The sequence below is a fragment of the Cheilinus undulatus genome, linkage group 21, assembly GCF_018320785.1.
Source record: "Cheilinus undulatus linkage group 21, ASM1832078v1, whole genome shotgun sequence".
Lineage (NCBI taxonomy): Eukaryota > Metazoa > Chordata > Actinopteri > Labriformes > Labridae > Cheilinus > Cheilinus undulatus.
In genome coordinates this window covers 38,619,284-38,632,159 of record NC_054885.1, presented here as the reverse complement: position 1 = coordinate 38,632,159, position 12,876 = coordinate 38,619,284, and the positions used below count along the sequence as shown (strand labels likewise).

At 38.9% G+C, this 12,876-nt stretch overlaps 1 protein-coding gene across 1 annotated transcript in view; it reads right to left on the bottom strand.

Moving 5' to 3' along the window:
* Positions 1 to 12,876, bottom strand: part of slc17a7a (solute carrier family 17 member 7a) — a 41,362-nt gene that overhangs the window by 13,045 nt on the left and 15,441 nt on the right. The window contains exon 2 of the mRNA XM_041817328.1: positions 532 to 784. Coding sequence (XP_041673262.1) covers positions 532 to 784 — 253 coding nt within the window. The remainder of the gene's footprint in view (positions 1 to 531; positions 785 to 12,876) is intronic.

The window sequence follows — 12,876 nt, the reverse complement described above, 5'->3', positions numbered from 1 at the left end:
CAAAATCAACAGGACTTTAAGTTTTATAAGACGGTAATAATAATAAAAATATCTGGAATTTATATAGCGCCTTTCAAGAAACCCAAGGATGCTTTACAAGAACACATAAGACATGGACAAACTAAGAGGAGAAAACAGAGGAGAAAACAGCCATTAGCCATTCAAATATTCGTTTAAAAGATTTAAAATCAATGCATTCTGTTATTCTGTTATTGGATAGAGATAGGACAATGGGTGGAGCAGGTAGAAGGGATGGGAGAGTAGGGAATGACATGCACTGAAAGAGCCACAGGCCGGACCTAGGCCAAGTGCATACATGGACCAAACCACCAGGTTATATCTGCCACATTGCATTCTGTTTTTATTTACGTTTTACACACTGCCCCAACTTTTTTGGAAGTTTTTAGTGCTGCCTTTCTCATAATCTCATACTTTAGAAACAGAAAGTGCTGTTAGGTTCAGCAGACCAATAAGAAAAACACATTTAACAATGCAAATATCTTTAAAGACAGACTGACAGAGCACACTTACCACCAGCACCTCCTTGTTGCCTTTGTAGACCGTGTGGTCGTTGACCATGCTCACAATGGCCACGCCCAGGTTGCATCTGATGCCAAAAGAGATGCAGAAGCCGAGGCCAGACAGGATGGCGATGATGTACCGCCTCGGCAGGCCGAAGCAGGTACAGTCCACGACTGGCAGCTCCTTCTCCTCCACAAGCTCAGGACGGCCCTCTGCTGATAACTCGATGGTTTCTCCATTGGGCTGTCGCTTTTCGATCAGCCTACAGAGAGAGAGCATGCAGGAAGAGACTGAATAATGGATCCACTGGCTGATAACAACATCCAAGACTTTGAGAAGCTGTTGATAGAAGCAGGAAAGAAACAGTTCCTTGATTTAACATAGCGGATGGTAGATAAAACAATAGCATAAGATTATGGTTGTGGTCATGGATCAAGCAGCAAACTATAAGGGTTAGAGAGGAATTCCTGCAGTTCCTTGAATGTCCACTAGAGGTTGTCTCCTGCAATGGGTCAATCCCCATAGTGCCCCATGTTGAAATGTTCAACTTCACAGCAGAAATAAACAGCCTGCTTACAGGCTGGTGCAAAAACCCTTTTGGTCTCCAAACCTCAGAGCTCTCTCTATGACAGCTGTGCATTCTAAATAAAAAAGAAACCAATTTTCATTACATTTACGTTTATAATTGGGTTAAGACGATCTTAGATCGTGCAGAAATAGAATGTATCGACGATCTGCTAAAACTGTGAAATTGGGAGAGTTACATTCTAGTTTTGCATATTCACGTCCACTTACATCCTCCCCTGCTGGTTCTGTGGAGCGAGGATTCGTAGCCCTGATATGGAACTGCTTCAGATTTTTCTAAACCACTAGGATGCAAAGCAGTGTTAATTTTGGCAGCTATTTTTAATTTTAGTCTTAGTTTTAGTCTTTAAATGAAATGTCTTTTAGTTTTAGTCACATTTTAGTCATTTCTACCCTTTTAGTTTTAGTTGACAAAAACTCTGAACATTTTAGTGTAGTTTTAGTCCATGAATGGTCCTCACATTTCAGTCTTTACTTTTAGTTCGAGCATTTATTCTCTTGCCTAAATCTGGTACCAAATCATGGTAGTGTGTTCTCTGCACTCTGCCAAACCTGGAGTCCCTGCTTTCTACAGCTGAGAGGCAGAATAGATACAGATGCATTATATTTAGTGGAGAAATATTACAGATTTTGAATGTCTGACAAAAACTACATTACATTTTAGTCTAGTTTTAGTCATCTTGAGAAAAACTAAACTTAGTTTTTGTCAGTTTTAGTCATCACAGATCTATTTTTGTTAGTCTTAGTCTAGTTTTTGTCATGGAAAAAAAGGCTGTCGACGAGTAGTTTTAGTCATAGTTTTAGTTGACAAAAATAACACTGATGCAAAGAACATTTATTTGCACAATCTGAACAAAGTTTTCTAACATTTTTGTTGATCAGAAGAGAACTACCCTTAGGATCAACCAGGCTTAACCTGTCAGAATAACTGGATCATGATGACTGAAACGGGTCATTATCTTAAAATGCTTTGTACAGCCTAATTTCGTGATTTTCATGCATTCTGTACATGCATGTTACTGGAAGTGATCCCAGCCTGCAGCTTTGTCTTTCAGCTGTTTCAGTCCTGTGTTCTCTATCTTATTCCTACTGCAGTGATCTCCTTATCTCTCTCTCTCACCTACACAGACACACCTCTTTGCACCATGGTGGGTCGTGTCTGACTCAGCGTGTCCCAGCAGGTTCAAGCAGCTGTCACTATCTAAGGAGCACATTTCCTCCGTGTACGCTATTCACGACGCCTGAGACCTGCTGCCACAGCGGTCTGCTCAATATGTCCGCTCTCCCAGGCCAAAAGTACCTGATTCAACCACAGCATCATAGAGCTGAATGGACAAGCTCCAGTGTGTCATTTTGAAGTCAATTACGCTAAATTTACAGCAGAAAGCTGTGGAAGGTTTGAATATATTTTGATGGTTTAAATGCTGATAAGCTAACGCTTATGTAGCTTCACATCTCACTGAGGTTCTATATTAATGCAGAGACATTAGTCAATATTTGAGGTGTTATTTCCTGGAGAATCTATCATGCATGTTTCATGTTTTGTCTGATAAGTTTTTAACAAAGGCAGCACAGTGCTAAATTCTTTAACTAAATATCAGGATGTCTTATGAAGGACAGAATCCTCTTCGTTTTTCAGGCGGGTGCTCTCTCACTGCAGACCATTTTGTTTTTACGTGGCATGTGTTATTTTTTTCCACAGGAGTCAAACAGAGATGTCAGGAGAGCGGCCATCTGTGAGTTATAACCTCCATGATTTTAACAGCACTCACAGAAATACAGCACCAGGCTTGTCACGATACCAGAAATCTAATCTGTGATACAATACTGGTAAAAGTTTAAATATACAGCGACAATTCAATACCACAGAAACAAAAAAAAGAAGCCCTAGGCACCTAATTATGGAACATTAAACACAAACATAGCAAATAAATTCCTTCACAGCAAATACATTCCTTCACACTGTCTATATCGCATAAATTTGATTTGATCTTTATTTATCACAAACAAGCTTTGCATGATGGATTCACCAGTGAGCAACAAGGAAATGGGTGAATCCATCTGCTTTGCACGGTTAAGGGTTCCTAAGAATGCTGAAGAACTCTCATGGAAATGTTAAAGGATTTGTTTGAATGTTTGGATGTTTCATCTTTGTCATAAAAATTTGGAGAATGTTTTTGTAAATTTTGGGAATTTGCTATGGAATTTTTAGGGTGTTTGCTTTCGAATTTAGGGAATTTTTAGGAATTCACTTTTGTTTTTTAACTTTTTGACTTTTTTACACTTAAAAAGGCTGATAAAGTTTCTCTAAACCATTTGGGGATGTTTCAGAGAAACTTTTGGGTAATTTTTATGGAATACTTTATAAATTTGTTTATGAATTTTCACAGAAATCTTTGGTAATTTCCTTGAAATTTTGGGGATTTTGTATGAATTTTGGAAAGGAAAATTCCTGATGTTTTAAACTATTAAATCTTACTTATCCCAAATAAATGGGAGAAACTAAAAATGCCTCCAGAACTACAGCTCAGGTTTCAGGAGGTTGGGGCCTATCCGCAGTTTCTGATGAGCTCATTCACACCTGTCTTATGAAATGGATCTAAGGTATTTTTCTGTGATTCAGCCTGAACATCATCCTGTAAGAGATACCTACAGAACTTCTGCAGATTTTTGATACACCAAAGAATTGCCAGTATGTGGTGACCGAAGAATCTCAGTGCAGATAACGTCAATCAGCAGTGAAGAAGTCACAGTGGGGGAAGTAGTGATTTATAAACAGAGAAACTCTACCAAAAGGTTGTGTTTAGAGATGTGTAGGACTATGCCAAGCATTAAACATCAAAAATAAAAATGTTCTTGAACTTAAGCTACTATTGTGTCCTGAGATAGTAAAATATATTCATTAAAAAATCTCATGGTGTTACAGCAGCAGGCAGGAATGAAAACAGCCTAAAGTCTAAAGTCTGGATTTACGGTACCACAAAGCAGTCTGGGTTAGTTCAGTCCAGTTCTGTCCTGGTTTAGCTCATTAAACTCTGATCTTACCCGTGTTTCCCCAGCTGATGTCTGTCTCACCAACCTCCAGTCTCACTTATTGGGATGTGAAATTCGCCTCTTATTTTAAGATCCGGATCATTTGGTTCAGCTCAGTAGAACTGGTTTGGCTCTTCATTTGGTACCAGTTTGGCTTTTTAAATGGAAATAAACAACGATAAAGAATGGAGGAAAGGAAACTGGCATTATTACAGGAGCTACAGTGGCTCACATTAAAGAGTTGTTCAATAAAACAGGCTTGTTTGTGAGCTACACATACTCTGTCATCCACCCTAAAGGTTTATTCTAATGACAATACACCAATGTTTTAATTAAAAGCATGTTTGTACAGAGGCTCAGCTACCCTCTTAGCTCAGGACTAGACTCCTCTAGACTCTGGTCTCCCTTTATTTGGCCAGACAACGCAAGGCACTGGGAGGTCTGCAGGTCTGCATAATATTTATCATCTCCACGCGCCAGGTGAATCTGTTAAATTTCCCTTTTTTGTAAATTTAATTTTAATTTTAATTTCCATCCATCCATCCATCCATCCATCTGTCTAACTGTATGTTTATAAAAATTTTGTGATGATAATTGCAGCATACAGATCCATTTAGGGCTGTAAAGTACTAACTCTCCTCCATTCCCATTCAGTCCTCATGGCTTTCCCCCACTTTCTGACCCAAAACTGACATTCTGGATCAAGTGATTGCAAACAACCTAAACCAGGGGTGTCATACGGCCCAGACAGTGATTAGGATTCGAAGTTCTCATTAATTACAAAACTAGCACAGCGGCGCAGGGGTTAGCGCTGTTTCCTCACAGCAAGAAGGTCCCCGGTTCGCTTCCTATGCAGGACCTCTCTGTGCGGAGTTTGCATGTTCTCCCCGTGCATGCATGGGTTCTTTCCAGGTACTCCGGCTTTCCCTCACCACAAAAACATGCTCATAAGGTTAATTGGTGACTCTAAAACTGGCCGTAGGTGTGAATGTGAGTGTGCTTGGTTGTCTGTCTCTCTATGACCAGAGCAACCAGTCCAGAGTGTACCCCACCTCTCACGCAATGATAGATGGGATATCCCCGAATGGGATAAGCGGTAAAGAAAATGGATGGCTGGACAAAATTAGGCACAACTGGAGTAACATACGGGCATGATCATGTCAAACATTACTAATTAGTTGATCTAATGAGGCTGTAATGGTGCTAAATGAAGAGCTGTTTGGGAGCCAAAAGAGTCAGCTCTTCATGTTTAGTTGAGTCAAGTGATGAGGGTCACTAGAATTAGCCTGCAATTCCATAACAGCTAATGGTTCATCTGAAAAGGAGGGAAGGACTACAACAACAATGGTGGCCTCCTGAGTTCTGCTGCTCACTCCCAGTCCTCATTTCAACTGAAGCCACACCTCATTGTCTGTCCACACAAGCATTTCTATTGTGCCAGTTTTGTGTGTTTTACACCTCACCACTCTGAAGGAAGAGGATGTATGGTTGCCATTACAAAGTCACACTGCCAACTAGTGGCCTGGCATGTACATAACAGTGTTTTCCAGTCATTTTTCATGAATTGAAGTGCATTGCATTTGATATTAAAATGTCGTCTGAATGCAGGACTTCATTTGGATTGGTTTGTGTAAAAATGGCAGAAACTGTACCATTATGCTAAAAAGGCCTGTTATTTTGACATGACCAGCCCATGTATGACTGACTCTTCCTGCAGCTCCATTTTCCTCTCCTCTGAATCCTCCACTGTGCCACTCCTCGGCTGTAGATCCGTTTTAACCTGGGTGGGTTTTACAGTGAAAGGCACTCTTGTGTCAGCCGTTCACCTCCTATCAGGCTGATCTAGTTAGTCAGTGAGCTGAAGAATCATGCAGAGAGAAAGAGCACAATCACCACCAGGATTTGTTCCATGTGATGAGGACTGAATTCTTAAAAAGCTGCAGAACATTTGATTTCAAATCTAAATTCAAAGGTGATGAGCGCTGTTTGGTTGTTAGAGCAAACATCGGAGACGTGGGCGGCTCAGAGCACGTGAAACTCAGAGATAACTTATTCACGCACGCCAACACAAGACAAGTCAGACTCTGACACCGCTAAATTATTGATGTGTTTTTGGCTGGGATAAATAATTTACTTTGGCTTTTACACCATATTCTGTCAGTATCTATCTATCTGTTAGCCTCCATCTCTGCATGTTCTCTCTGTCTCCTCCAGTGCTTATATTTCTATATTATGGATGTGGATTTTAACCCTCCCCCATCCTCACACAGCAGACACTCCCTAATCTCTACATACATCCATGCAATCAGCCCATGAACAACATAGATAAAAGATATGATGGTAGAATAAAGCTTAAATGAAACCTGGGTTCACTGCTGCCTTCTTCATGTAAAATAAAGCACAAAGGACAACAGGAGACTAAGACTTTGTTAAGCAACATTTCAGAATTTGTCGGAGATTAGAGAGGCTGCATCCTCTCTCTCTCCTCTCACTATCTCTCTATCTCACTCGCTCGCTCTCTTAATCTGTCACAACATTCAGATTAGGATTACAAAAATGATTTACTTCCGGAAATGAATATGGAAGGAAAGACCAGTGCTGGGCGTGGTTCAGCCTTCGTCATGACACGCTCACTGCTGAGTTCATGCCAACCTCTGAGGGCTTTTTACTCTAAGTGCAGCTCATATTGCTTTGATTAATGAGGTGCTCTGAATATAACATACAATGATTTAGCAGGATTCAAGAGTATATTCAGCAGCAGCAACTACAAAAACAAAAATTCTGAATGGAAAAACTCAGGGTGCAGCAGTGACAGAGGTCATGGTTTGGTTTGTACCACAGTTTTTGTGGTCGGGTTTTCAGTGCAGGTTTGAGTCATCTGCAAAAAAGCAGCATTAAGTCCCAGATTTATAATTCTCATTTTCCCTCATTTATTACTTTTGACTCCCAGGAGAGCTCACAGTTTGCTTTAGTTAGTGTTGTTTAAATTAAAAATGTTCATGAAGCCCCCTTTCCATGTGGAAGATGAGACTAAGGCAAGCTAAAAATAGATCTTTAATAACTCTGACCAGAAGTCATTTTAGTTTTCATCGAGGAGAATAAAATGTTGGACTGTTGGTTGTTTAAAATCCATATTTCTCCACTGTGCATATAAGGGATGTCAGTATTTTCATCAGTGTGTTATAAATCAGTTAACACATTGATAGTGCATTTGTAGAAGTGTTTTACATTAACCCTTTAAAGCCTGAAAGCACATAGACAGAAAACAGACAGAAAATTCTCATTTTTTTGGAACCGAAATGTTTATTTCACTTTCTACTGAAATCCAAAAAACCTCCACAAAATTTCCATAAAATTTAACATATACATTTTTTTGCATCTCATTTGATACGTTGGTTGTTTTTGATAACTGATAATCTCCTTGAGGGCATTTGTATAATTTATCAGATTGCATTGAGGATTTTTTTTAGTAATTTATTGATGATATTGATTAGATAGAGGTATCATAAAAGTATGTATCGAATATAATACAACAGGCTTTAAGGGTTAATGTTAATTTTACAATTTGGCCAATAAGAATTGCTTCAAAGAGAATAAATATTGCAAAAATATTTAAAGTAAATGCTCGCATGGGATTATTTTTACCTAAAGTCCCCTGGTAATGTCTGTGTTTATAGTGTGAATCAACCATGTCTGTAATTTTCAGAGTGAAATTCCAGGGCAAAATACTGAACATGTTTCAGCTCACACAGAAGTTGACAGGTAATAATAATCCTGTGCGAATCCGCATCTCTGTTATCGGAGTGGTAATTACGTGTTTTTATGGCCTATGTGGCTTTATCTGAGAGAAAATCAGATTGAAACTTATATTTGAAGACTTTTAATTGAGTAAAATTTGACAGGAATTATTTTTTTAAGTTTTGTCCAATAGGAATGCAGAGATAAAAAATGACTAAAATGTGACTAAATCTACGCAATATGGTCTAAAGCAGGGGTGTCCAAACTATGGCCTGGGGGCAAAATCTGGCCCGTGTCCTCTGGCCCCATTAATTGGCCTGCTGCAAATTTTAAAAATAAAATAAAATATGGCCACATTAGAACATGAAGGTTTTCCTTGACTGTATTGTACTTCTTAGTTTTCAGTGCAAGGTGCTACCACCAAACAAACAAACATTTTGACAAGAAGAATTTATTGTTACATTTAAATTTGTGACTGAACTAAGATGAAAATGTAAATGGTTAACATATTGGCAACCAGAGCAGTAATGTTATCTTGATTTATAATGTCCTAATCAATTACTGCAACATACAGAAGCACCAATAGCATTTCGGTTATGCAGCCAGTGATAGCCAGGGCCAACCAGGGACCCCTGAAATCTGATTCGCCTCCCAAGAATCCTTAGATTGACTGGCCATTTGCATTGTCAACCACTAAGTAGCCATGTGAGCACACTCAATCACGAAGAATATCTTAATCTACATTAAATTGGTTTCTAACTTTAACATTCCCAGATGTGGTGGCCCCACTACTCTTATAAATTTCTATATGTGGCCCTCAGTTGAGAAGTTTGGACACCCCTGTTCTAAGGACAAAGACTACATTTTCAAAGTTACCGGTCATAGTTGGTACAGTCTGTGCTGTTTAAAAGGACCCCAACATGATCAGACAAGTTCACCTAATTGATAGATATTTCTATCCCTCATATGTATGGTGAACAAAAAAACTCTGGATTTCTAACCTTGCAAAGCAGATGGATATGCCCATTTCCTTGTTTTTTCACTGGCGAATCCATCTCGTTAAGCTCCCATCTGAAGCGTTTGGGCCCAGTTAGAAAGTGACAGGACCAATCAGCATCGAGGGACAGTACTTTCAGGCACGGCAGAGTCGTGGCGTAAACAAGCAGCAACAAGAGGCCGGTGCAATTATGGTGGAAGAGCTAAGCATGGATGCTGCTAAAGCGTAAGTTTTATCAGAACTTGACAACAATTCTTCGTTAAAAGAACAAAGAACAGCAGTGAGTTGTTTTCTTTTCAAAAATGGCAAAAGTCGAGTTACATGTCTATAGTTGCCATGTTCCGAGTTATTCCTCGGTAGCTGCACACGCGCAGCTCGAAAGCTGCTACGTCCCATGTTTTGTTGCTCTTATTGGCCCGTAGAGATGTGATAGACAGAATGTTCATCCAATCACAGTCTGAGTTTTTTCCAAAGCCTCTGCCAAATGTTTCCTATTGAAGCTTTCCCAGATGGATGTGAGAAACAAATCCATCTGGCGTGTCATGTTCGTAGATTTCTGAATTTCGAGTAAAATTGAGCTTATAAACTTACCAGGATGTCGCTATGTTTTTGTCCGCACTGGTAGTGTGACGTCACTTGACCGTAGCACTCCACACCGTTCCTATGCAGTAACCGGCTATTTCGGACTGGCAGTATATTTCGCTACTTGGATCTGCTGCACATGTCTGCTACAACACGCACTGCCACAGCTTTCTTACCCAGCACAAGTTTGCTGCAAGTTGGCTTTGGAGCTTTTAAAAATAAAAGCATTATGTACAAATGAAGGGATTTTCTTTAAAGGACTGCTAAAGTGGACTTTTACTTTGAAAAGAGCAAACCAGAAGTGTTTTCGTACTGTGTTAATCTTTACCTGCAGCACAGAACCAGTGTGGACGAAAATATGGTGGCCTCCTTCACTCAAAATGCAGATAACTTCTGAGCTTTTGAGTTCAGTAGAAATGTAAAAGATAAATAGAGAGAAAAGAGAGAAATATCTATTCAAAAAGGTGAACTGGTCTGATCATGCAGAGTTCTTTTTAAACTCAAGACAAAAAAGATACACAATAGAGAGAAAGATCCTATTTTCTTCTGATCTTAAAATACAAAATAAAAAGAGTAGATTAACATGCGTGCATCCCACAGCAATGCATATTATAGTTTATGAAGTGTGCATGACAACTTCACTGATGAAACAGTGAAGGTGCGTTGAAATGAAGCCTGAGCAGAGCACTAAAATACACACACAAGCTGGTGTTCTCTGCTTCTGCAACTCAGTCTATAGACTTCAAAATTCATTAGCATCAGAATCAGTCCATGACCCTCTCTGCCTTCGTGTCCAGAGGATTTTTAGAAACAGCACAGAGAAACTGAGGAAAGGGAGAAGAAGCAGACGGGTTTCATCTCTCACTGCTGCTGGAGGTAAATTTTCTTCATTGTGTGTTTTGTTGTGCCTGCTTTTTCCTCTGCTTTATTGTTTTTTAAATAGTGGATTGCAAACACTTGTGAGTGTTACTGCAACCATACTGACATGTAAATACTGTCTTGTTTCTTTTTCCAGGCATATTTGTCATGATACTTCATGCCCTGAACTGTGATAAATAAAATACCATTACACCCCTGGTAGCCAGCCTTAGATCTACATTCCTGCAGTGTAGGTTTTCACAGAAATTGTGGTTGTGGAGGGATATCATAAAGTTTCTGGAGCAGGACCACGCCTCTTTTAGTACTGCCATGAATTCAAACCTGTCCTTTCATTCTTTCATCCCTCCCACCTCTTTTTCTCTGTTTCTCTCTTTTCTGTTGGGCCCTGAGGAGGTTCGTGATGCCTGGGAGCTATGAGGGATTCCCTAAGCTTCCCCAAAACGATGCCAGCAAGATGCTAAGCATCAGCTGATTCAGAATCAGCTTTCCAATATCATCAATAGATAATTGTCAGTTGTATCCTGGTTTGAACCTCCCAGGGAAAACTCCTCTGTCCTTCAGACATGCAGGTAACGCATGTCCATAAACATGTTCACCACAGAGAGTCTGTAAACCAAGGACAGGAATCCATCAAACAGCTGATTAGACACAAAGGAGGATGTGTACATTTCTTTCTGATGAATCAGTCTGTCTCGTGGACTCACTGCTGTCCTCTCCATGTGAAATAAAACGTGCTGACTCGGCCCCTCAGTGGAGCTCGGCATCCATCTTCGCAGTTTGTGCAGGCTGCAGGAAACTCCTCATTAAAGCTCACGACAGATTGCAGCCTGACACCTTCACATACGCTACCAGCTAACGAGGCTAGCCCACAGCAAAAAACTCCGTTAATTACAGACGCTTCACGCTAAAGGGCAATCCGACCCCCATGAACATGCACGTGTCTTAAAATAGACGTACTGATTGAGGGTCTGCCTCTTTAAAATTGTGTTTACTTTCAGTTTTCAGGCAGATACAGTGAACTACACTGAGATTGGCAAGAGTTTAAATTCTCCAATACTTTTTATTAAGATGATGCAATATCTCTGTTACTTTAAATAGTTTTAGATATTGTAAAATACTCAGGCTTTTAAAAGAACAATATATTCAATAACGTATCGTTCAATCAACGTATTCGGGACATTTGAGTTCAAGGCTTCAAGTCCACAATCTGTGATGTGTTGCATGGCATTTTACAAAAGTATGGCACCTGTAGACTTAAGATTTCAGCCCCATAGGAGAGGCTGTGGCCTGATCCTATGCTTTTCAATATTTCTGTCCAAATACTGATATATAAATGTAGTCCAGACCTGAAACTTCAGTCTTTTTTAAACTTTAAAGCTGAATGATCAATTTTAGATCTGTTGGTTCTTCCAAAAAAAAAAAAAAAAAAAAAAAAAAAAACATGCACTGAAGGCTTATATATACAGCTGACAAAGGCCAGATTTACAACCATTTTTGGCTGATATTAACAGTTGATATAGGTGATAAATAGAGCTTATATAGGCCTGTATTTAAGCTAATATACACCAATATTTACAGCTTATATGGGCTCCAATTTATAGTAAATAAGGAGAATATTTACAGCTAATATAGGCTTGTATCTAAAGCCAATACAGAACAATTTATACAGCTGATTTAGGTCAATATTTACAACTGATATAAGCCGATATTTACAGCTGATATAGGCTGATAATTACAGCTGATAAAGGCTGATATTTACAGCTAATATAGACTGATACTTACAGCTGATATAGGCTGATATTTACAGCTGATATATGCTGATATTTACAGCTGATATATGCTGATATTTACAGCAAATATTGGACAATATCTACAGCAGATATGGGCTGGTGTTTACAGCTAATATAAGCTGATATTTAAAGCTAATATTGGCTAGTGTTTACATATGTTATAGGCCAATATTTACAGTTGATATGGACCGATATTTACAGCAAAAAAGAACAATATTTACAGCTTATATAAGCTGATAAAAGAAATAAAGTAAAAGAAATTTTACAGCAGCTAAAGCAAATATTTCTAGTCAATATAGACCAATATTTACAGCTGATATAGTCTGGTGTTTACAGTTGATAAAGGCCAATATTTACAATCAATATAGACCGATATTTATAGCATATAGGAAAATATTTTAAAATAATATTCACTGGTGGTTACAGCAAATATATGCTGATATTTAAAGCTAATATTGGCTAGTTTTTACAGCTGTTATAGGCCGATAGTTACAGCAAATTGGACAATATTTAAAGCTAATGTAGGTGGATATTCAAAGCTAATATTGGCTGGTGTTTACAGCTTAAATAGGCCAATATTTACAGCTGATATAGACCAATATTTACAGCAAAAAGGACAATATTTACAGCTAATATAGACTGATACTTACAGCTGATATAGGCTGATATTTACAGCTGATATATGCTGATATTTACAGCACATATTAGACAATATCTACAGCAGATATGGGCTGGTGTTTACAGCTAATA